The sequence below is a fragment of the Hylobates moloch genome, unplaced genomic scaffold, assembly GCF_009828535.3.
Source record: "Hylobates moloch isolate HMO894 unplaced genomic scaffold, HMol_V3 SCAFFOLD_23, whole genome shotgun sequence".
NCBI classification, from domain to species: Eukaryota; Metazoa; Chordata; class Mammalia; order Primates; family Hylobatidae; genus Hylobates; species Hylobates moloch.
Window position 1 is genome coordinate 19,579,894 of NW_026652298.1, and position 26,027 is coordinate 19,605,920.

General features: G+C 41.2%; 1 protein-coding gene across 4 annotated transcripts in view; it reads left to right on the forward strand.

Annotated features, from left to right (window-relative positions):
- Positions 1 to 26,027, forward strand: part of MCCC2 (methylcrotonyl-CoA carboxylase subunit 2) — a 111,793-nt gene that overhangs the window by 61,359 nt on the left and 24,407 nt on the right. Inside the window, exon 17 of one of the 4 annotated variants that reach the window (XM_032144774.2) lies at positions 2,223 to 4,196. The exons of 2 other annotated variants lie outside the window; for them this stretch is intronic. In XM_032144774.2, the coding sequence (XP_032000665.1) occupies positions 2,223 to 2,340 (118 nt within the window). In that variant the 3' untranslated portion in view covers positions 2,341 to 4,196. Of the gene's footprint in view, positions 1 to 1,358; positions 4,197 to 26,027 lie in introns of those variants that run through there. One more of the 4 variants, XM_032144775.2, reaches the window with a different exon arrangement.

Below are 26,027 nucleotides of genomic sequence, written 5' to 3' on the forward strand. Positions count from 1 at the left end.
AAGAGGTTTGAGATGAAATATAAAATATATATTGTTAAGCTTTTCTATAGTTTTTTTTTTTTTGCACATAAGATTTTGACTGAAATACACAGGGACAGCTGAAATATTAAAGTTTGAAAAATTGTGTATTTTGTGTGAGTCGTTAGCTTGTTTTTCAGCCCTGGCTAAGATAAGTCATCTCTTGAGAAAGATTGCATCCTTTATTATTTTCATACTAACATTATTATTATTTTTTAATGGATTATATTCAAGGCAGAAGAGTAAATGGCCCAGAGAGACTTATCTTTGGAAATAAATTTTAACAGACAGTAAAGTTTTCTGTGGATCTGTAGATTTTTTTGAGACAGAGCTTCTTGTTGCCCAGGCTGGAGTGCAATGGCATGATCTCGGCTCACTGCAACCTCCGCCTCCTGGGTTCAAGGGATTCTCCTGCCTCAGCCTCCCGAGTAGCTGGGATTACAGGCATGTGCCACCACGCCTGGCTAATTTTGTATTTTTAATAGAGATGGGGTTTCTCCGTGTTGGTCAGGCTGGTCTCAAACTCCCAACCTCAGGTGATCCACCCGCCTCGGCTTCCCAAAGTACTGGGATTACAGGCATGAGCCACCACACCTGGCCAGATCTGTAGATGTTTAACCCTTCTGTTGAAACAGCTGGTGGCATGGAGACAGCAGCTTTCTTTCAAAGTTGAAAGGATTTCCAAGCCAGTTTATGGTACCTTCCTCGGGTTTAGTAAATCTCAGCTTCACAGTAAAATTCCCTGGCCTGCTTAGGTTTGAACATGGCTAGATCTGTCTTTTCAGAGACAGAGCTTGTCATTAGCAGTTACTGGAACCTACAATGTTTTCCTTAATCCTAATAGGTTACATATGTAGCATGCCAATTTGCTTCTGCTCAGTTGTTTTTATAATCAAACTTTTATCAGGCATTTCATTAGTGCCTCTTACCTGGGGCAGTCTTTTTAATGAACATTATTAAGCAGCCCCTTCATCACCATGCTTGCTGTGCTGCAGGCTTCAGAGGGAGTGTAATCAATTCACCTGGTTGCAGATGACAAGAGTGGCCTTCTTTTTACTGGGTGTTGATACTTTAGGGTCCCTATTATGAATGTTTTATGAGCAAACATTTGATTCATGTCTGTCAATGTAAGAATGCTTTAATAATTGATGCTAGGTTCAGATACCGAAGGGAGTTTGTATAAAAAAAGCAAACTGCCACCTACTAATAACCTTTAAAAAGTAATATTTCTCAGTCATTTTTCCTTATACATTTGAGGTTGTCGATGAAAAGGAAACTAAAATTTCTACTTAAAAGTTTCTTCTGCAAGCAGTTTAAAGTTATTGTTTTTCCTATTGTAGCAAAAAATAAAGACCTACATTTGAAGGTATCTATTTTATTAATAAAATGTACTGAAGCCGGCCGAGTGTGGTGGCTCACGCCTGTAATCGCAGCACTTTGGGAGGCTGAGGTGGGCGGATCACCTGAGGTCAGGAGTTCGAAACCAGCCTGGCCAACATGGTGAAACCCCGTCTCTTATACAAATATAAAAATTAGCCAGGTGTGGTAGTGCACTCCTGTAATACCAGCTGCTAGGGAGGCTGAGGCAGGAGAATTGCTTGAACCCAGAGGGCGGAGGTTGCAGTGAACTGAGATCATGCCACTACACTGCACTCCAGCCTGGGTGACAGAGCGAGATTCCATCTCAAAAATAATAATAATAATAAATAAAATGTACTGAATCCTATTCAGTAATTTTCATAGTTTCTTAAGAGTTTGGATGGGGGTTGGGGAATATACATTTTCCAGTAAAGTTTGAGGTTATTACCTGGGTATATGTGGTTCTGCATATTAATGACAGAATACACCAACTTGGCTTACATATTTGTGTGGGAAGAAAAGGAATAGGAAAATTTTTCCTGAAATAAGTAAACGTATTGTCAAATTAGGGGTTACTTTGAGATCTCTTGTAAAAGTAGTTCCTTAAGCCTTAAGCCTGACATGACATTCTGTGGTGGCCTGGGATGAAAGTCATATCATTTGTTTCCGCCTTTTCCCCCTCTGTCTTGAACATAGTTTCTGTTGTGAGATTATGGTACATGGATGCTAATCAGTAGATCCATGTGTTACCTGAAGGAAAACTTCCTTGGCATTTCTGCACACGGAGAGTGTATAAATGGTAGTTTGGTGGTAAATTCATAACTCTTTTTTTGTTCTTTTGTCAGGGTGTGGGATGATGGGATCATTGATCCAGCAGACACCAGACTGGTCTTGGGTCTCAGTTTTAGTGCAGCCCTCAACGCACCAATAGAGAAGACTGACTTTGGTATTTTCAGGATGTAACTGGAATAAAGGATGTTTTCTGTTGGACATATACCAAAAATTAACACATGTAGTAGCCTTAAAATTTTAGACTTCTCGAACATGAGGCTATTACAGTAATTTTTTAACACTGTGCATTGTACTTTTCTATCTTAAAAAAATCAGTGAGGATATTTATTTAATGAACATCAATTCCTTTTAAATTTTCTTAGAGAAATTTCTCTGTGGCTCAGTTTTACCCCCCATAAAGCGGAGACAGTAATTTACAGTTATCCTTTGTGACCCACAAAGTATGAAAAGTTCTGTAATCTGTAAACTCAGTTCTGTAATCTGTATTATTGAGATAATTAATATGAAGTTGTATTTTCACTGAAATGATTGTTTTGCTGGTTATGCTTGGTGATATTTTAGCGGGCTTATTTTTGAAAGGCATCTGTTACTTCAGTGGCATAAAATGCCCTCACACTGCTGTGCAGCCATCACCACCGTTCATTTCCAGAATTTGTTCTCAGTCCCAAACTGAAACTATACCATTCAAACAATAGTGCTGCCCATTTCCCCCTCCCCCGAGCCCATGACATCTCCTTATTTTTTTATTTTTATTTTTATTTTTTTTGAGACAAGGTGTTTCTCTGTTGCCCAGGCTGCAGTGCACTGGCATGATCTCGGCTCACTGCAGCTTCCACCTCCCGGGTTCAAGCGATTCTTGTGCCTGAGCCTCCCAAGCAGCTGGGACTATAGGCATGCGCCACTACACCCAGCTAAGTTCTGTATTTTTAGCAGAGATGGGATTTCACTATGTTGCCCAGGCTGGTCTCGAACTCCTGACCTCAAGTGATCCACCGCCTCGGCCTCCCAAAGTGCTGGGATTACAGGCGTGAGCCACCTGACCGCACCTGACCACATCTCCTTATTCTTAAATGTATGTGTTTCTCATGGTTTGATATATTGTTGCTGGGCCATTTCAGCCTGTCATGGCTTCACTTGCCATCTAAATGCAGATGATTACTGCCTTGACAGTTCTTACGCCAGCTCTCGCCTGAGCTGCAGGCCTGCATATCCAGTAGGTCTACTGGATATCTGTACTGGTTATTGTGGAGGAACCTCTGGCTTGCCCATTAAGTCCTACTGATTTTCACTATCCCCTGAATTTCCCCACTTATTTTTGTCTTTCCCTATCACAGGCCTTAGAAGAGGTCTACCTGCCTCCAGTCTTACCTAGTCCAGTCTACCCCCTGGAGTTAGAATGGCCATCCTGAAGTGAAAAGTAATGTCACGTTACTCCCTTCAGTGATTTCTTGTAGAAGTGCCAATCCCTGAATGCCACCAAGATCTGAATCTTCACATCTTTAATCTTATCTCTTTGACTCCTCTTTACACAGGAGAATGGCTCCAGCTATTCTAGCTCTCTTTCAGTTCTTTGAACCTCCCCACCTTAGGGACTATAAGGTTCCCTATGCCCAAATTGTTCTACTCTCCCTTCTTCAACACATCCTTCAGTTTAAGCACTTGCTTCTCTCAGTTTAAACTCCACTTCCTTAGGGATATCTCTGTGACCTCCCTGTGCTGGATTAGCTTCCCAACTCTATGCTCTTATTAAACACTATCTACTTCCTTTGTCATAAACTCATCATTTTACTATAAACGTTAATATTGTCCTCCTGCTAGAATGTAAGCTCCATGAGAGCAAGGATCCTCCCGTTTACCCTGTACCTCCAATGCCTGGCACTTCTAGGTGCTCAAATATTTGTGGAATGAGTGAAAAATCCATATTGTAATTGATGTCCTCTGGCCACATAGTTTTAAAATTAGGTGATTGATTATATGACTGAATAGAACTATCAGATGTTTTCCTAATAAAGTCAATATTTCAAACATTTGTGTGTGATATTTAATATTTTAAACATTTGTGTGTGATGTTCAATGTGTATCAGGAAGTCAATTTAGTTTTTGTGGGGAGAATACAGATAGATGATCAAATTCAGTGGTAGGTTACGTTTTCAAAAGAAACACATTAATCATATTAAAATAGTAATATTAAAATTTTAATGAAAATGCGCATCTATGTCAAAAGAAAATGATTTTCTATATAAAGACTAGGTAGTATTCCTTTGGTAGGAACCATTAACAAGTCAGGGATTCATGGATATTTTAGGACTGCTTTTGCCTTTCTGGGAAGAAACTGGCCATCAATAAAACCACATTTAAGTGAATTGGATTTTTTTTTTTATTTTTCTAGAGGCAGGGTCTTGCTATGTTGCCCAGGCTGGACTCCAACTCCTAGGTTCAAGCAATCCTCCTGCTTCAGCCACCCAAGTAGCTGGGACTACAAGCGTGCACCACTACGCCTTGCTCTATTTTGTATATTTTATCCAACAATAAACATTTATAATTGTCTTACCAAAATAGGTAATACTTTTTAAACATTTTGACTATCATAAATATGAATTCCAGCAAGGATAATATGAGCTACTTGGAATTTGAAGAAATACACAACAAGATAGTCTCTAAATTTGCCTCTGTTGGTACTTAAAGAATGAAAAAGACAAGATTACTTCTATTTTTCAGTTTATAAGAAATGTATTTTCAAATCGAATTTGTTTAAAAAAAAAAAAAAAAGAAAAAGCACTCCTGCACCAGCAGAAGGCACTATTGAGTGTTTGAGTGACACTTCATCATTTGCCAACATGCTTATGTGCATGTCTCTCCGGAGAGAGGCCATATGTTTCCTTCACAGGGATAAATCAAAGCAGGTTTTGGAATGATTTCATTAATAAGATTATTTTTGAGAGGGCACATTAGTTCTAAAATGCGTTGAGGTTGGTTTTATGGAAGATCAAATCTCCACTAAGAGTCTTAGCGATTTTTTTTTTTCTTAGTGATCTCTTAATGATTGGTGCTGAAGTTTCATATATGGAAAAATGGCATGAACTAGATTATCATAGCCTAGTGTCATTCATAACATTTCTCTTAAAATGTTACAATTAAGTACAATTAATATTTAATGATGACATAGATTTTAATCATTTTTGACAAAGTTTTGTGCCTTTCCACTAAACACTTACAAATAGTTTGTTTCAGCGGGGCACCCTGGCTTAACACCTGTAATCCCAGCACTTTAGGAGGCTGAGGCAGGAAGATTGCTTGAGCCCAGCAGTTGGAGAACAGCCTGGGCAACGTAGCAAGACCCTGTCTCTACTAAATAAATAATAGATAAGTAAATAAATAAATAGTGCTTTTATTTTATGTGCTTCAAATTCTCTTATCTGGAATCAGGATCCTGAGGACTAAGTTGTTCTTAGGGATGAATGAAATTTCTATGCCCCTTTTACCTTTCTAGGCAAATGTACATTCCATCAAGTTGACTGTGTAATTTATCATCCAGATTGGGGCTTTTGAGAGTGAGCAAAAGGGGGTCTTAGTAATAACTACACTGGGAAACAGGTCTGAACTGGGACCGACTCATCCCAGTTTGAACTGGGATGTGTGCTCACTGCCTGTAACATCATCATGACTGAATACTTTGGCTGCATATCAGCTTTTGAGAATTCTTAGAAGCCTTCGCTCCAGATACCTGCTTCGTGACTTTTAATATAGATTTCAGTATGATACCAGTCACATAATATGTGTGCATTAGCATTCTAGAAAGTCATTTAATTGACCCTAGAGGAGAGTTTACCATAGGGTGGGGATGATTTTGTTTCCCAGCTGTTAGTTTTCTGAGATTGGTGGTTCGATATGTCTGGCAGCTTTGTCTTTCACAAACCAAGTCACATGTTTGTGCTACTTTTTAGGGTAAGCAAGAGAAGCATCTTTGAGGGAGAAAGGTCTTAGAAGGTGATGATTTCACAGAGAAGTTATCGCAAGGAAAATATACCCAGAACCAGATGTTAGAAGTAAGCTGGAGGAGAAAAAAATTTTTTTTTTTTTTTTTTGCGACAGGGTCTCGCTCCAGTGCGCAGGCTGGAGTGCAGTGGCGTAATCTTGGCTCGCTGCAGCCTCTACCCCCTGTGCTCAAGTGATCCTCTCACCTCAGCCTCCGGAGTAGCTGGGACTACAGGCACATGCCATCACGTCCGGCTGATTTTTGTATTTTGTAATTTTTGTGTTAGTAGAGATGGGTTTTTGCCATGTTGCCCAGGCTGGCTTCAAACTCCTGGACTCAAGTGACCCGCCTGCCTCAGCCTCCAAAAGTGCTGGAATTACAGGCATGAACCATTGTGCTCAATCGAGAAAGACAATTTTTTTAAGTGTAATTCAGTAAGTGTTGATTGTAAGAAGTGAACTCAGAAGAAAAACAGGTAGAATTTTAGAATACTCAGACTAATTTTAAACATTTCTGTAGAAAATGTGTTCAACATTTTTCAGCCACAGCACTGTTAATGACATTCCTTTATCTACAGGATAATTAGAAATAATTTTTGTCTTAAAGTTATTTGTAATTTAAAAATCTAACAGTGTTACTAGTGGAAAATTTAGGAAGACAAAGTGAAGAAAATAAAGTGAAAAAAAAAAAGCTTCATAATCTCACTACCTAGAGATAACTGCTGCTATTAATATTTTTCGTGTACTAGTCTTTTTCTATCTTTAAGGATTTTTTTTTTGCAAAAATGCTGTGCTACATGTTATTCTGTAATTTGCATTTCACTTAATGTATTGTAAATATATTGACCTGTTTACATGAAATTTAATATTCTGCAAAATTTTTTTCTTTTTTGAGATAGAATCTCACTCTGTTACCCAGGCTGGAGTGCAGTGGCGTGATCTCGGCTCACTGCAACCTCTGCCTCCCGGGTTCAAGCGATTCTCCTGCCTCAGCTTCCTGAGTAGCTAGGACTACAGGCGCATGTCACCACGCCCAGCTAATTTTTGTATTTTTAGTACAGACGGGGTTTCACCATGTTGGCCAGGCTGGTCTCAAACTCCTGACCTCAGGTGATCCACCCACTTTGTCCTCCCAAAGTGCTGGAATTAAAGCCGTGAGTCACCGCACCCAGCCTGATATTCTGCAATAATTCTGATGTTGCACGATAATACAGGGCATGAATCCTCCCTTTGATTTAACTACTCCCCTATTGCTGTACATGGGTTTTTTCTGGTTTCCCACATTACAGATAATGGTGCAGTGAACATCTGTTTAGTTTCTTTACATATCTGTGATTATTAGGATACATTTTTAGCAATGATGTTGTTGGATAAAAGTGTACAGGTTAAAGTATACACAGACCTTTAAGACTTGTTGGTAAGTTTTGCTCCATAAGTGTACATTACGGTATTGCTGGATGTAATGGTTACCGTGGTGTTTTTAGATACAGAAATAGCTTCCCATAGAATTAAACTGTTTAGCATAAACCAATGTTTTCTTTCATTGTTAAAAGTTGTGTCTAGGCTGGGGCATAGTGGTTCATGCCTGTAATCCCAGCACTTTGGAAGGCCGAGGCAGGCAGATCGCGCGAGCCCAGGAGTTTGAGACCAACCTGGGCAACATGGTGAAACCCTGTCTCTACAAAAAAATAAAAATAAAAAATTAGCTAGGCATGCTAGTGTGTGCCTGTAGTCCCAGCTACTCAGAAGGCTGAGGTGGGAGGATCACTTGAGCCCAGGAGGCCAAGGCTGCAGTGAACTGTGATCGTGCCGCTGCACTCCAGTCTGGGCAACAGAACGAGACCCTGTCTCAAAAAAAAAAAAGCTGTGTCTAAGTGACCATGTCACATTAGCAATGAGTTGTGAAGACTGAGCATTAATGCATGGGAGGTCACGGTCATGGAGAGAACACTGGGCAGGGTGTGGACCAGTTTCTCTTTAGTTCAGCTACTAATGCACTGTATGAACCTGAGGAGGATGGGAGGGAATTAAAATCAGCCTTCCTGGCCTAGCGATTGTTTTCCTTCCCTCCTTCTACATGCCTAAGTCTTTTCTCCACCTCTCCAGATTCCCTCTTTCTCTGCTAGTGGATGGTGCTAGGGAAGGTGGGCCGAGGGGTGAGAACTGGAGGGAAGGGTAGATAGAGTATGCTGAGAGCCTTTTTTTTTTTTTTTGAGACGGAGTCTCGCTCTTTCACCCAGGCTGGAGTGCAGTGGCGCGATCTCGGCTCACTGCAGGCTCCGCCCCCCGGGGTTCACGCCATTCTCCTGCCTCAGCCTCCCGCGTAGCTGGGACTACAGGCGCCCGCCACCTTGCCCAGCTAATTTTTTTTTTTTTCGTATTTTTATTAGAATTGGGGTTTCACACAGGGTTTCACCGTGGTCTCGGTCTCCTGACCTCGTGATCCGCCCGCCTCGGCCTCCCAAAGTGCTGGGATTACAGGCGTGAGCCACCGCGCCTGGCCGAGAGCCTTTTTTATTCCACAGGAAAGCATGTACCTCAGGGCTCGGTGGGACTCATGGTGGCAATCATTTACCAGGAAGACCCATTCTCCAGTTGGTCACAGCTTGTTTTGTTCAAATGAGCATACATTTACCGAGGGCTCACTACGTGTCGGGCTTCGGGATGGTACACAAAGATAAGAAGACGTGGCTCCTGGCCTGGTGCAGTATCTGGTCAGTGACTTGAGGGTTATCTTCAGCCTCTTGGTACCCCTCTGTCTTCTTTTGGTAACTGTACTTTCATTCTCCTTTGGGAACTACCCCTTTCCTGTTCTGCGCAGTCTTGGCCAGCGTGGCAAGCAAAGAGCCCTGGACACCAAGGACTGGACACGTGTTGAGGCGTGGCCTCTCCCAAGTGCTTTGACTCATGAGCAGAGAGACAAAGATGGAAGACGAACGATCCTGAGTTCAAGTAGACCTGAAGAAACTGTTCGTTCACTCACCTCTGCTCCAGGGTCCCTGGCACAACCCTGATTACTGAGAATCTGTGAGTCAGAGGCATCTGTATCCTTCCAACAATCTTATTTATTGATTTATTTAGCAAAGTCATGCTTCAATGCTTGTAGCAACCAACCCTACCTGGCAACATGTTCTTCTGCAAGCCAGAGGTTACAGTAAGTCACTCTATGTTTTCAAACTTGGTGAAAGAACGATAGTATAGACAGAAGAGTAAACTGAGAATTTTGGTCCTCAAATACACAGAGCATTCAAAGGAGGAGGGTTGTGGCTTCTCACCACCATCCCCAGTGAGGATGGATTGAATGTTTATTTTTTAAATGTAATTAGTTAATGATTGATAGAGACAGGGGCTTGCTCTGTCACCCAGGCTGGAATGCAGTGACATGGTCATAGCTCACTGCAGTCTTGAACTCCTGGGCTCCAGGGATCCTCCCACCCAGCCTCCTGAGTAGCTTACAGGCATGGGCCACCATGTGGGGCTTCTGGATCAAGGGTTTAAATTGTCACAAGGGCAACTCAATTTATTGCAATGTTTTGATCACTGAAATATGTCACTGAGCAAGATGTTAGGTTACTTTTAATTGGAAATCTGGCTAAAAATCTGAAAGTCTACCACTGGGGATAGTTTAAAGACAACCATACCAGGAGACAGAAGGTAGTGACTTCTTAGGTAGTCTTAAGTGGCTTTGTATATAGCCTTAAGGCCACAGTGATGGTCTTATGAATGATAAACGAATTGTTGCCCAGGCTGGTCTAGAACTCCTGAGGTCAAGTGATCCGCTTACCTCAGCCTCCCACAGTGCTAGAAGCGACTGCGCCCAGCCCAGAATGTGCATTGCTAACAAGTTTTCAGCTGACACTGATGCTGCTGGTCTGGGGATCATTCTCTGAGAACCACCACTCTCAATGATCTGTAAATCCCTTCCTAGCTCCAAAATGTTAGGATCCTAAGATAAATTTCTGCTTTGGTGATTTTATTCTTGCATATTTGCTAGGTAATTGTACATTTCTCTCCCCCATTTTCAGGGAAGGGTGAGTTTGTATTAACTTCTCAGTAAGTAAGCGTTCTTTTAGATCAGTGATTCACAGCCCAGGCTGCACATTAGAATCACTTGAGAAACTTTGAGTAAGAAAAATCCTGACTGGGCGCGGTGGCTCACGCCTGTAATCCCAGCACTTTGGGAGGCTGAGGGGGACGGATCATGAAGTCAGGAGATTGAGACCATCCTGGCCAACATGGTGAAACCCCGTTTCTACTAAAAATACAAAAATCAGCCGGGTGTGGTGGCGCATGCCTGTAATCCCAGCTACTCGGGAGGCTGAGGCATGAGAATCGCTTGAACCCAGGAGGCGGAGGTTGCAGTGAGCCAAGATCATGTCACTGCACTCCAGCCTGGCGACAGAGCAAGAAATCTGTCTCAAAAAAAAAAAAAAAAAAAAGAAAAAAATCCTGAGGCCCTGGCTGCATGCCAGGTGAACTAAACAGACCTGTTCAGGTTAGGACCCAGGTATCTGCAGTTTTTAAAACGCTCTCAAGTGACTCTGATGTGCAGTCAAAGCTGAGAATCACTTCACAGGGGAAGGCTAGATCAGTAGATTTCAAAATGGGCACCTGTTCATTTCAATACACTTTCATGAATTTAAAATCTTAAATTTTACATTGTGTATAGCTTTTCCAGATAGAGCTCACAGCACAGATAAAAGTTGGCCTTATTTTGGTTTCTTGACCTACCTCGTTTCAGGCAGACTGCTGGAAGTGGGTACCGATAGCTAAACATTTCTAAAGAGATCCCTGGTGATGGAAAGAAATGAGATCAGAGCAAAAACAAACAAGCAAAGACAGAAGCATTTTATATAATGGGCCATCACAGTAGCTGGCATTTTGCTTCCAAAGCATCATCTCCAGAGTCATTTCTTTCTGCTCTGGTGGCTTTGTTGTAACTTCTTAGTGGATTAAACAGAGGGTTTCAGTCTCTGAGGATTCTTGTCCATTCATTTCCAACCGACCATGACTAGACTTTTAAAAAAGGGAATATTAGGCCAGGTGCAGTGGCTCACACCTGTAATCCTAGCACTTTGGGAGGCCAAGGTGGATGGATGGCTTGAGCTCAGGAGTTCAAGACCAACCTGGCCAACATGGTGAAGCCCTGTCCTTACTAAAGATACAAAAATTAGCCAGGTGTGGTGGTGCTTGCCTGTAGTCCCAGCTACTTGGGAGGCTGGGGTGGGAAGATCACTTGAGCCTGGGAGAAGGAGGTTGCAGTGAGCTGAGATTATGCCACTGCACTCCAGCCTGGGTGACAGAGTGAGACCCCTGTCTGAAAAATAAAATAAAATAAAATAAAATAGTAAATATTCATCACCAACATGGATGATTGATAACTTGAGATTATTATCTTTTTTTTTTTGAGATGGAGTCTTCCTCTGTCACCCAGGCTGGAGTGCAGTGGCACGATCTCGGCTCACTGCAACCTCCGCCTCCTGGGTTCATGCCATTCTCCTGCCTCAGCCTCCCGAGTAGCTGGGACTACAGGTGCCCACCACCACACCTGGCTAATTTTTTTGTATTTTTTAGTAGAGACGGGGTTTCACTGTGTTAGCCAGGAGGTTCTCAATCTCCTGACCTCGTGATCCACCTGCCTCGGCCTCCCAAAGTGCTGGGATTACAGGCGTGAGCCACCGGGCCCTGCCATCTTTTTGTTTTTTATTGTGGTAAAATACATATAACATAAAATTTACCCTCATAACCATTTTTAAATGTACAACTCAGTGGCATTAAGTATTAATACATTCACATTGTTGTGCCACTATCACCGCCACCCATCTCCAGAACTTTTTCCTCATCCCAAACCGGAACTCTGTACCTATTAAAAAGTCACTTCCCATTCTTTCCTTCTCTCAGGCCCTGGTAACCACTATCGTACTCTCTATCTCTGTGGATTTGCCTATTCTACCTCATAAGAGTGGAGTCATACAGTGTTTGTTCTTTTGTGTCTGGCTTATTTCACTGAGTATAATGTCATCAAGGTTCATCTAGAGATTATTTTTTGATCAAATATATTTGTGTCACAATTAAATTGGGTCCATAAAGATATCAGTCTCATTTCAGTTAAACAAACACACAAGTGATGAAGAGAGCAATTATTTCCCCAGAGCTTTTAGGAAGCCCCCGGGATGGGCGGGTGTGGTGTGCATTTAGTCCTGCTCCCGGCAACTGCATCCTCTTACTTGCTCAGTCCAGAAACGTGAGTGTCATTGTGATTCCTCCCTCTCTCTTACCCTGACATCCAATTGCTCAATAAATCTCGTTGATTCTGCCTCACCAAAAGCTAAGTCCTCCTCTGTTATCACTGAACTAGCCTCAGGGTAGGGCTTTATTCTCTCTTGGATCAGTGTAGAGCCCCCTAACCAGTTTCTCTGGTTATCGGCCATCAGCCATTATTTCATGAATTCATCCAACAAATGTACTGCATGAACATTTCTCATCTGGCCTTGAGCCTGTCTCTTCAATTACCATCTTCTGCATAACCCCTTGGGCCATCTGTCTCAAACAGATCTGATTTTACCCAAGTATGTCTGACTCCAGAGCCGCGCTTTCCCCAGTCCACTCACAGCCTCCCAATAAAGGATGGAATAAAGATTCAAAACTCTTGACAGGTTAAATCAAGGGCTCAGAACAACAAGATGAAATTTAAGAGTAATAAATACAGAATCCTATCTCTAAACTTAGGAAAATAAAGAGCTTACACACAGAACTGGGGACATCTGGCTTTGCAATAGTTCATATGGAAAAATAAAATGATCCTGGAGTTTTGTTTGTCAACAAGCTTGACATGGGTTAATGCTGTGATGACATGCCTCATGATAGCTATTTCTTTTTCTCTTTCTTTCTCTTCCCTTCCTTTCTTTTCCCCTCTCCTCCCCTCCCTCCCTCCCTTCCTTCCTTCCTTCCTTCCTTCCTTCCTTCTTTCTTTTTCTTTCTTTCTTTCTTTTTCTTTCTTTTCTTTCTTTTTCTTTCTTTCTTTCTTTTTTCTTTTCTTTCTTTTTCTTTTCTTTCTTTCTTTCTTTCTCTTTCTTTCTCCTTCTTTCTTCTCCTTCCTTCCATCCTTCCTTCCTTCTCTTTCTTTTTCTTTCTTTCTTCTTCTTTTCTTTCTTTCTTTTTCTTTCTTTCTGTCTTTCTTTCTTGTCTTTCTTCTTTTCTTTCTTTCTTTCGTCTCTCTCTCCTTTCATTTTTTTTTTAAATAGAGTCTCACTCTGTCGCCTAGGCTGGAGTGCAGTGGCACGATCTCAGCTCTCTGCAACCTCCACCTCCCGGGTTCAAGCAATTCTCATGCCTCAGCCTCTCAAAGAGCTGAGATTACAGGCACATGCCACAGCACCGGGCTAATTTTTATATTTTCAGTAGAGGCAGCGTTTCACCATGTTGGCTAGGCTGGTCTCTAAGTCCTGACTTCAGGTGATCTGCCTGCCTTGGCCTCCCAAAGTGCTGGGATTATAAGCATGAGACACTGCACCAGGCCTTTTAAAAAAAATTTCAAAATGGAATCTCACTATGTTGCCCAGGATGGACTTGAACTTTTGGGCCTCAGCCTCCTGAATAGCTGACAGGTGTGTGCCACCACACCCAGCTTAGCTATCCACATTTTAGACTGTACTAATTAAAAAAATGTATCCTGATCATGGGCCATAATAATCTCTATTCTTTGAGCTCATCATTGCCTTCAGCTCTGTGGGTCATATTCTTGGAAGAATATTAACCAGCTAGAGGGCGTGAGGGGCAGTGGTTCTGAAGCCTGAGTAATGCCCCGTGGCTGTACTAGGGGAGTGTAGAAAATATAGAGACTCCTGGGAACTACCCCTGGATGTTTTCAGGTGATTCTAATACATATCTTAGATTGGGTATCAGTGATCTAGAGGACATGAACAACGTGATGGTGAAGATACTGAAGGAAGCGGGTGTTTAGCCTAGAAGGAAAGGACATGGGGAGATGAAATTAGGCATTTCTAATCTCTGAAGCTCTGTTATTTGTAAGTTAAGATGGCAGAATGAAGAGAAGCTGTGGTGTTCAGGGAAGTTTTCATAAGAAGTTAGTAATACTGGCCAGGTGCAGTGACTCACGCCTGTAATCCCAGCACTCTGGGAGGCCGAGGCGGGCGGGTCACGAGGTTAGGAGATTGAGACCATCCTGGCTAACACGGTGAAACCCCGTCTCTACTATAAATACAAAAAATTAGCCAGGCGTGGTGACGGGCACCTGTAGTCCCAGCTACTCGGGAGGCTGAGGCAGGAGAATGGTGTGAACCCTGGAGGCAGAGCTTGCAGCGAGCCGAGATCGCGCCACGGCACTCCAGCCTGGGGGACAGAGCGAGACTCCGTTTAAAAAAAAAAAAAAAAAAAGAATTTAGTAGTACTGCGGACTGCATGGTTATGGACCAGGCTATCTCAAGAAAGAGTAAAGAGGAGCCCAGATGTCAGGTATGCTGTAGAAAAGTACTTCAAACTTGAATGCTTGAATCCCGTAAGGATCTGATGCAAATGCAAATTCAGGCCAGGCGCGGTGGTTCACGCCTGTAATCCCAGCACTTTGGGAGGCTGGGGCGGGCCGATCATAAAGTCAGGAGTTTGAGACCAGCCTGGCCAACATGGTGAAACCCCATCTCTACTAAAAATACAAAAATTAGCTGGGTGTGGTGGTGTGCACCTGTAATCCCAGCTACTTGGGAGGCTAAGGCAGGAGAGTTGCTCGAAACTGGGAGGCGGAGGTTGCACTGAGCCAAGATTGTGCCACTGCACTCCAGCCTGGGAGACAGAGCAAGACATTGTCTCAAAAAAAAAAAAAAAGAAAGCAAATTCTAATTAGTAGGTTTGGAGTAGGGCCTGAGATTCTGCATTTCCCATGAGCTTTCAGTGATGCCAGTGCTGCCAGGCTGTGGATTGTGCTCTAGAGGCTGCAGTAGGCAATTCCAGTACTGGTCTAGGCCAGATGACCTCAGTGATCCCTCAGGTTAGAGAGGGTATTCAGCAAAGTTAATTCAAGATAGAGAAAGCATCTAACAACACTACATTGGAATCCTTGAGAACTTTTGGTGTGGAACATGCTTTAATTAGGTTAGTTTAATTCTTTCATTTTTCTAGAAACTAGGTATTAGAGATGAGTGATGAAGAGCATAAGAGCATAAGCTTTAGGATAAAATAAACTTGAGTTTATGCATTGCCCTCACCATTACTAGGATTATGAAGCTAGGAAGTAATGACCCATTTGAGCCTCATTTCCTCATCTGTAACAACCTCTCACTGTTTCTAATTTGTTTTCTTTAGAGGCTGGGTCTCACTCTGTTGCCCAGTCACAATCACTGTAACTTCAAACTCCTGGGTTCAAGTGATCCACCTGCTTCAGCCTCCTGAGTAGCTAGGACTATGTGTGCACCAGCAAACCTGGCTAAGTTTTAAAATTCTTTGTAGAGTTGGGGTCTCACTATGTTGCCCAGGCTGGTCTTGAGCTCCTAGACTAAAGCAATCCTCACAAAATGCTGGGATTACAGATGTGAACCACCGTGTCTGGCTTTTTATATCAGTATTTATTGTGTTACTGTATGTAAAGTACTTAGCATATATATGTGCTCTTCATTATGATTTTTATTAAGTTATTAATTTAAATAAGCATCAGCTCTGCATTGCTACACTCCCTACTCCTCCTGTGCTCTTGGAGGATTTTTGAGAACTCTGTAAATGTCATGGAGCATGATGGTGAGTTCTCAGAGGCCAGGCACTCTCCCCAAATTTCTGTAAGTTTACTGGAAATACCTTTTTGTGTGTGTCTCATGTCTTTACGATTGGCATTTTCTTGCCTTCACCTTCACAAATTGAGAACTAAATATTTTCTCTACATATTTTGATCAAAAGTATCAGTGGATATAATTTGATTTCCTGGACTCATAGCCATTCTTTGGATTTAGTGTTATCATAGAGCGGGTGTCTGTTAGGTGTCTGCCCAGCATCTGTTCCTGTTTCTCTCCTGCAGAACTCCAGTTGTTTTTTCTTTTGTTATTCATACCTACAAATATATCCACGTGCCTTGGGAAGCCAGTTAACCCACAGCTCCGATGGGCCTGACTGGTGAAAAACTTCCCATTCTCTTTCCCAGGGATTGGCACGAAGGGATGTCTGTTGAGCGGTGGTTGTAGGAGACATTTCTTTGCCCCAAGGAAAAGCTAGAAAATTTGATCTCTTTCTTCTCCTGGATCTGGTCATGTGGAGATGTGACTCTGGGATCTGGATGAAGCCAACACTGAGGAGGCCGAGCAGGATGAGGGATCTACCTCCTTGATCCTGCCATTGAGCCATGGAGCCACTGCCTTGAAGCTGCATCTCTGGACTTTACACTGGGCAAAATAATACATATCTTTAATGTTTAAGCCATTTTAGTTGTGTTTTCTATTACTTTAGCTAAATGAATCATTACTAATACTGATGTCTCTGCTTTCGGCAATACATCCCAAAAGCAGTGGGAGGATTAAAAAATATTCTGTAATCCCAATAAATTGGGGAAGGAATTTTCTCCTCTTGTAAGAAAGAATTACTTCCTAAAAAGTTTCTCAGAAGCCATTTTTTGGAATGTAACTCTAAAACCTTTCTTAAAATAGAAACTATCTACATACCTGTATTATGCTTGATATGTTTGATCTATATCTCTCGACTTTTTTTGAGACAGCGCCTTGCGATGTTGCCCAGGTTGGATTCAAACTCCTTGGCTCAAGCAATTCTCCTACCTCAGCCTCCTGAGTAGCTGGGACTACAGGTGTCCACCCTCGTGCCTGGCCCTATCTATATTTTTTGGAGAGGTGACGCATAAAGTTAGTAAGCATATCATAATTGGGGACATATCAACTCACAGAAAACAAACATTTCAGGATTGTGTTAGTCTGTTGGTGAATTCTTCTCTTTTTCCTTCTCTTTTCCTCCTCCTTCCTCTCTTTCTTTATCCATACTTTCTACATAAACATTTTGGGATAAAATTTGAGAAGGAATATTTTAAAATGTGATTTGCAAGCTGGATCAGTTTTAAGACTGAGTTTGCTAGCCCTTGATTATCTCCCTGTCCACCCCTTGTCCATGCATGCCAGCAGGGAAGGGGCATGGAAGCAACGAAGGCCTTTTGAAGGTTGCTCCCTTCCAGACCTATTCTATCCACACCTTTATCTCAAGGCCATTAAACCCCAGGCCTCCACTCTGGACTCTGGTTCTTAGTGGAAGATGTTTCTTTCCTGCTAACCGTACAGATTGGGCTTAGTGCAATCTGGGGCTATTTATGTCTCCATACCCCAAGGCAATGATGATGACTGATGGCATAGTGAATCAAGGAAGCCACGTTAGTGTGCTGTCCCACTGCTTGACAGCTGTCTGAGGGATTCACTTATATACTCTCGCTGCTGGAGCTTCAGCAAAGGTGACTCTGAAATTGCGTGGTGAAATTGATCCTGGGCCATTCAGTGAGGAGACTCACGCATGTGGGAGGCTCATCTCCCAGCCAGTCTCCCACAGTCCTGTGTCCCACCCCTCCCCCACCCTCCAATGCTGTCTTCACATTGCAGACCCTCCTGGCATTCTTAAAAATGATTTTTGGTCATGCCGTTCTCTTTCGCTTAAATACTTTTGTTAGCTCCCTGTCACTTAGGGATAAAATTTAAATGTCTTTCCTCGGCATCCCTGAGTGTTTTGAGCCTGGCTTACAATTTAAAATTTTTTAAGAAAATCAAGTAATACCTACCAATGGTTAAAAAATAAATAAAGAGGCTCAAAACAGTCCCTTGATCCACCTTTCTCATCATCCGTTATCCATAGAGACACCTACTTTTTAATTTTTTTGTGGGTACGCAGTAGGAATATATATTTATGGGTTACATGAGATATTTTGATACATGCATGCAATGTGTAGTAATCACATCAGGGTAAATGGGGTATCCATCACCTCAAGCATTTACCCTTTGTGCTACAAACAATCCAGTTATGCTCTTTTAGTTATTTTAAAATGTACAATTAAATTATTTTTGACTATAGTCACCCTATTGTGCTAGCAAATACTAGGTCTTATTCATTTTATTTTTTGGTACCCATTAAGCATTCTGCCTGTACCCCTGAGCCCCACCACCCTTCCCAGCCTCTGGTAAACATCCTTCACTCTTTATCTCCATGAGTTCACTTGTTTTACATTTTAGCTCCCACAAATAGGTGAGAACGTGTGAAGTTTGACTTTCTGTGCCTGACTTATTTCACTTAATATAATGACCTCCAGTTCCATCTATGTTGTTGCAGATCACAGGATCTCATTCTTTTTCTGGCTGAATAGTACTCCATTGTGTACCACATTTTCTTTATTCATTCATCTGTTGATGGACACTTAGGTTGCTACCAAATCTTGCTATTGTGAATAGTGCTGCAATAAACATGGGAGTGAAGATATTGCTTTGACATATTGATTTCCTTTGTTTTGGGTATATACCTAGCAGTGGGATTCTAGATCATATGGTAGCTCTATTTTTAGTTTTTGAGGAAGCTCCAAACTGTCCTCCACGGTGCTTGTACCAATTCACATTCCCACCAACAGTGTATGAGGGTCCCCTCTTCTCCACATCTTCATCATTGTTGGTTATTGCCTGTCTTTGGGATAAAAGCCATTTTAACTGGTGTGAGATGATATCTCATTGTAGTTTTCATTTGGATTTCTCTGGTAATCAATGATATTGAATACCTTTTCATATACCTGTTTACCATTTGTCTTCATTTGAGAAATGTATATTCAGATCTTTTGCCCATTTTAAAATCTGATTAATAGATTTCTTCCTATAGAGTTGAGCTCCTTATATATTCTAGTTATTCTTTGTCAGATGGACAGTTTGCAAATATTTTCTCCCATTCTGTGGGTTGTCTCTTCACTTTGTTGATTGTTTTCTTTGCTGGGCAGAAGGCTTTTAACTTGGTGTGATCTCATTTGTCCATTTTTGTTTGGTTGCCTGTGCTTGTGGTGTATTACTCAAGAAATCTTTGCCCAGTCCAATATCCTGGAGAGTTCCTCCAATGTTTTCTTTTAGTAGTTTCATAGTTTGAGGTCTTAAATCTAAGCCTTTAATCCATTGTGATTTGATTTTTATATATGGCAAGAAATAGGGGTCTAGTTTCATTCTTCTGTATATGGATATCCATTTTTGCCAGCATCATTTATTAAAGAGACTGTCTTCTCCCCATTGTGGGTCCTTGGTACCTTGGTCAAAAATGAGTTCTGTAGATGTGTGTGTTGTTTCTGGGTTGTCTATTTGGTTCCATTGGTCTATATGTCTGTTTTTATGCCAGTACTATGCTGTTTTGGTTACTAAAGCTCTGTAGTATAATTTGAAGCCAGGTAATGTGATTCCTACAGTTTTGTTCTTTACGCTCAGGATAGCTTTGGTTATTCTGAGTCTTTTGTGGTTCCAAATAAATTTTAGCATTGTCTTTTCTATTTCTGTGAAAAATGTCATTGGTATTTTCATAGGGATTGCATTGAAACTGTAGATTGCTTTGGGTAGTATAGACATTTTAATAATATTGATTCTTCCAATCTATTAACATGGAATATTTTTCCATTTTTTGGTGTCCTCTTTACTTTCTTTCATCAATGTTTTATAGTTTTCATTATAGAGAGCTTTCACTTATTTGGTTAATTTCTAGATATTTAATTTTATTTGTAATGATTGTAAATGGGATTAATTTAAATTTCTTTTCCAGATTGTTCACTGTTGGCATATAGAAATGCTACTAATTTTTGTATGTTGATTTCATATCCTACAACTTTACTTAATTTGTTTATCAGTTCAAATTGTTTTTTGATGACATTTTAGGTTTTTTTAAATATTAAATTATATCATCTGCAAACAAGAATAATTTGACTTCTTCTGTCCCAATTTGGATGCCTTTTATCTCTTTCTGTTGTCTGATTGCTCCAGCTAGGACTTCCAGTACTATGTTGAATAACAGTGGTGAAAGTGGACATCCTTATTGTATTCTAGGTCTTTGTGGAAAGGCTTTCAGTTTTTCTTCATTCAGTATAATACCAGCTGTGAGTCTGTCATATATGGCTGTTATTATGTTGGAGTAAGTTTCTTCTATACCGACTTTTTTAAGTGTATTTTTTTTTATCATGAAGGGATGTTTAATTTTATCAAATGCTTTTTTCAGCATCAATTGAAATGATCATATGGTTTTTGTCGTTTATTCTGTTGACATGATGTATTACCTTGATTGATATACATGTGTTGAACCATCTTGCATCCCAAGGATAAATCCTACTTGGTCATGATGAGTGATCTTTCTAATGTGTTGTTAAATTTGGTTTGCTAGTATTTTGTTGATGATTTTTGCATCAATATTCATCTGGGATTTTGGCCTGTAGTTTAGTTTTTTTTTTTTTTTTTTAATATGGTCAGGATCTCCCTATGTTGCCCTGGGTGATCTTGAACTCCTGGCCTCAAGTGATCCTCCTACTTTGGCCTTCCAAAGTGCTAAGATTACAGGTATGAAGCATTGCACCTGGCTAGTTTTCTTTCTTTCTTTCTTTTTCTTTCTTTCTTTCTTTTTTTTTTTTTGATACGGAGTCTCGCTCTGTCACCCAGGCTGGAGTGCAGTGGCGCAATCTCGGCTCACTGCAAGCTCTGCCTCCTGGGTTCATGCCATTCTCCCGCCTCAGCCTCCTGAGTAGCTGGGACTACAGGCGCCCGCCACCACGCCCAGCTAATTTTTTTTTTTTTTTTTTGTATTTTTAGTAGGGATGGGGTTTCATCGTGTTAGCCAGGAAGGTCTCGATCTCCTGACCTCGTGATCCGCCCACCTCGGCCTCCCAAAGTGCTGGGATTACAGGCTTGAGCCACGGCGCCTGGCCTCTGGCCTCTTTTTTTTTTTTTTTTTTTTTTTTTGATGTGTCTTTGGCTAATTTTGGTATCAGGATAATACTGGGCTTGTAGAATCGGTTTGGAAGTATCCCTTAGTCCTCCATTTTGTGGAATAGTTTCAGTAGGATTGGGATTCATGCTTCTTTAAATGTTTGGTAAAATTCAGCAGTGAATATTGGGTCCCAGGCTTTTCTTTGCTGGGAGACTTTTTGTTATGGCTGTGATCTCATTACTTGTTACTGGTCTGTTCAGATTGTGCATTTCTTCATGGTTCAATATTGGTAGGTTGTATGTGTCCAGGAATTTATCAATTTTTTATAAGTTTTCTAATTAGTTGGCATGTAGTTGCTCATAATAGCCTTTAATAATCCTTTGAATTTCCGTGGTATTGGTTGTAATGTCCACTGTTTCCTCTATGATTTAATTTATTGGGTCTTCTCTCCTTTTTTCTTAGTCTGGCTAAAGGTCTGTCAAATTTGTTTATCTTTTCAAAAAACCAACTTTTTGTTTAGTTGATTTTTTTGTATTGTTTTCTCCGTTTCAATTTCATTTATTTATGCTCTGATTTGTATTATTTCTGCTACCAATTTTGGGTTTGGTTTGCTTTTGACTTTTCTAGTTCATTAAGATACATCAAGTCAGGCACAGTGGCTCACTCCTGTAATCCCATCACTTTGGGAGGTTGAGGTGGGAGGATCACTTGAGCTCAGGAGCTCAAGACAAGCCTGGACCACATAGTGAGACCCTGTCTCAACAAAACATCAAAGAAATTATCTGGGCATGGTGGTGTGTGCCTGTAGTCCCAGCTACTTGGGAGGCTGAGGTGGGAGGATTATTTAATTTCCGTGTGTTTTTATAGTTTCCAAAATTCCTCTTGTTGTTTATTTCTAGTTTTATTCCACTTTGATCAGATAAGATACTTGATATTATTTCCATTTTTTGAATGTTTTAAGACTTGTTTTGTGGCCTAACATACGGTCTGTCCTTGAGAGTGATCCATGTACTGAGGAGGAGAACGTGTATTCTGAATATCCATTAGTTTCATTCAGTCTACAGTGCAGATTAAGTCTGATGTTTCTTTGTTGATTTTCTATCTGGATGATCCCTCCAATGCTGCAAGCGGGGTAATGAAGTGTCCAGCTATTATTTTATTGAGGTCTATCTCTCTTTTTAGCTCTAATAATACTTGCTTTATATGTCTTCGTGCTTCAGTGTTGGGTGCATATGTGTATACAATTGTTATATCCTCTTGCTGAATTAACCCCTTTATCATTATATAATGACCTTCTTGGTCTCTTTTTATAGTTTTTGTCTTGAAATCTATTTTCAGAGATACTTACTTTTAACCATTTCTATATTTTGTTCTTTGGTGATTACAATATCCCTATATGAATGTCTATATTACAATTTCTTTGCTTTTCAACCTTAGAAATTTTCTATTTAATTTTTGCTATTAAAATCAACATTTGAGTTTAGTTACACAATCAACCCCCCTCCTCTCCATTCTCCCCTCAATATAGTTATAATACCACAGATTCATCATCTTTTATCCACAGTTTTATCATTGAAAGACCACTAAGTGTAAAGGGTTTTCTTGGTGGTGGCAGAGTAAGTTTGGTGCCCAAACCCACTTTATGTCAAATTCAATCTCTAAACTATCTTACATGTACTTAGTTATGATAAAGTGTCTAGTGAAGCAAGTGCCTTTGGGGAAAAAGTGGCTACTCCCCCTGACCATTGTGTCAGTAATGATGACTACAAAGGACAGTATCCTGGGGTGGATTCTTCTGGGTATTTTAGAGAAAGCAAATGGCAAGCTTAGATATTTAAATTCTCAGCTCTAGTAATAGAGAACTAGAGAACTGTCTCTCTCTCTCCACAAACACACACACACATACACACGCACATATGCACACACACACACACACACACACACACACACAGAATGGTGACTGGGGGTTAACTCAGAGGTGGGCTGCAGGGATGTGGTGCCAGGCATAATCATTTCGGCTAAATAATAAATTCCTAAAATAATCTCTTATTTCTTAAAGCCGCAGAATCAATCTTGCTGAGGACAAAATTTAACTGAGTTCACAGCCTTGCCATGTCTCTGTTATGAGAGTTAGGACATTGATTGAGAAGGAATGGGATATCTGGTAGGCTTAGATGAAGCTTAGAATCTTAAGTTCCCACGTTTCTGTGAGCTTTCCTTGTTGGTGGAAGCAGGCTACCCTTCTGTAGCCTAGCCTTTCTCAACTTTGAAGGCTTTATAGTAATCTTACCTGGGGGAGTTTCCTTATAAGAGAATACCTATTGTCTTTAAGATCCACTTTAATCTCCCCTTGTTGTCTCCCTAGATCAATAACTAGGGAGACAAGTATAAAGTCTGAAATGGGAGGAAATAGCTAATCCTGCAGAAGAGTTGCAGAAACACAGTTGAAGACATAAAAGATGCAAGGTGCTAATACTTATCTCATCCCTGTTGAACTTGTGTTTGGCCCTTGCAGAAGGCAGAAGAATCTTGGAGAATGACCATGGGTGATGGTCATTCATACTTGACTTCCATTTTACCTGCTCTTGCAGGTATGGTATGCATACTGGAGCAAATTATTACAGCTCCTGGCACCTGGTATGCAGATACTGACCTGGAAAATGTTTTTTTTCTCTTTACCAATTTGCAAGTATCACCAGAAACCATTTGCTTTTAACTGGCAGGAACAACAGTACACTTTCACAGTCTTTTCTCAGGATTACACCGTGAGTCCTGCTTCTGTCATAACGTAGTTCACAAAAGCCTTGGTCATTTTGACATGCCATACAACATTACAATTTTGATGACTATATTAATTGGACCTGATGAGAAGGAAGTAGAAAGTACCCATGATACCTAAATGAGACAATTTTGAAGCCATGAAAATTGAGGGGTCTGTCTCCTCAGTGAAGTCTTCTCAGGGAAGTCTCCTCAGTGAAGTTTCTGTTCAGTTCACACACCCTCCTGCAAGGTGAAAATGTTGCTGTACATTTCAGCATCTACCGAGAAGACGAGGCATAACACTTGGTAGGCCTTTTTGGATTTTGGAGGAAACATATTTGAAAATGCTATTTCCACCTTTTTTCCTTGTAAACTTTCAGTTTGCAATGAATAACAGAGCAAGAATAGGGGAATCATCTGGCTGTATAAAGCCGTGGGAGAGCATTGCTTGGTGAACTGAATTTCAGCTGATTCCTGTTTTAGAGCTCCTTGCTGCCCTTTACACATTATGGTCACTGAGTTTGGAGCCTATTGTAGTGGAAACGATTATGCCTGGCACCACATCCCTGCAGCCCACCTCTGAGATAACCCCCAGTCACCATTCTGTGTGTGTGTGTGCATGTGTGCGTGTGTATGTGTGTGTGTGTTTGTGGGGAGAGAGAGACAGAGAAAAAGACAGGGTCTTGCTGTCTTGCTCAGGCTGGAGTGCAATGGTGCAATCATAGTTCACTGCAGCCTCGAACTCCTGGGCTCAGACAGTCCTCCTGCCTTAGCCTCCAGAGTAGCTGTGACTACAGGTCACAAGACCCAGCTAATTTTCATACCTTTTGTAGAGATGAGGTCATTTCTCTCTATATTTACAGTTTCTTATCTGAACTACCTGCCTCTCTCTGCTTGGAGTCTGCTTGGAGGCTTTCTCCTGTGCTGTGAGAGCTTTGCTCAGTATGCAGGGCAGCTTGGAGGTTTTGGGGAGTTTTTTTTTTTTGAGACAGAATCTTGCTCTGTCACCTAGGCTGCAGTGCAGTGGCGTGATTTCGGCTCATTGTAACCTCCACCTCTTAGGTTCAAGCGATTCTCGTGTCTCAGCCTCCCAAGTAGCTGGGATTACAGTCATGCACCACCATGCCCAGCTAATTTTTGTATTTTTAGTAGGGACGGGGGTTTTGCCATGTTGGCCAGACTAGTCTTGAACTCCTGGCCTGCCTTGGCCTCCCAAAATTCTGGGATTACAGGCATGTAATGCCTCCGGGGGCAACAATCAGCCTGTGAGAGATGGAGGTCGTTGCATAAATCTTCTGGCTCCCTGGTATTGCTGTGAGATGACTCTGAGATGTGTTCTGTATCTTTCTGGGGTCTTTGTTGATTACTCTCGGTTTTCAGCAAGTTCTTTCCACAAGGTTGGTTGAAATTCACATTTTCCCAATCCTGTATAGGCTTTCCTAATTGTTTATTTTTTAAAAACAAAGTTATGGCAAAATATGCATAACATAAAATTTACCATTTAAATAATTTTAAAGTGTTCAGTTCAATAGTGTTAAGTATATTCACCTTGCTGTGTGGCCAATCTCTGGAAATTTTTCATCTTGTAAAGCTGAAACTCTATACCCATTAAACAACAGTCCCGCATTTTCTCCTCCCCCTATCTCCTGGCAACCACCATTCTAGTTCTGTTTATATGACTGTGACTACTCTAGATATGTCATATCAGTGGAATCATACAGATTTGCCTTTTTGTGTATTTGTTCAGTTTTTTTTCTTCTTACTAGTGTTAGTTATTTCCCTAGTGATTGTTCTTTGCTGGGCTTTATGGAGTTTTACCCTACATAGCCATCACATTCAGCCAGAGTCCCCAGGGGTCCCTTAGGCAGATTTCCAGAGCTCCCTCTCCACCTGGTTCCTATACAATTCAGATGTTTCTCCTCCACACTCTGAGCTCTTTATCTGCAGCTCACAGTGACCTCTGTACTCTGTGTGGCTTCCCCTCCCTGTGCTGGAATCTGGTTAGAGGACTCATCTGCTTGTTTTTCTCCTCTCTAGGATCATAGCTCTGTACTGCCTGCTGTTCAGCATCTGAAAGTATGTTTTTGGCCAGTATTTTAGTTGTTTCCAGTAGGTACATTCGCTATTAGTGCCTCTCTTTTGACATAAATCCATATGGCATACTAAAAATCTTTTTCCTCTGGCTTCTTGAGAACAGGAACTATCGCTCT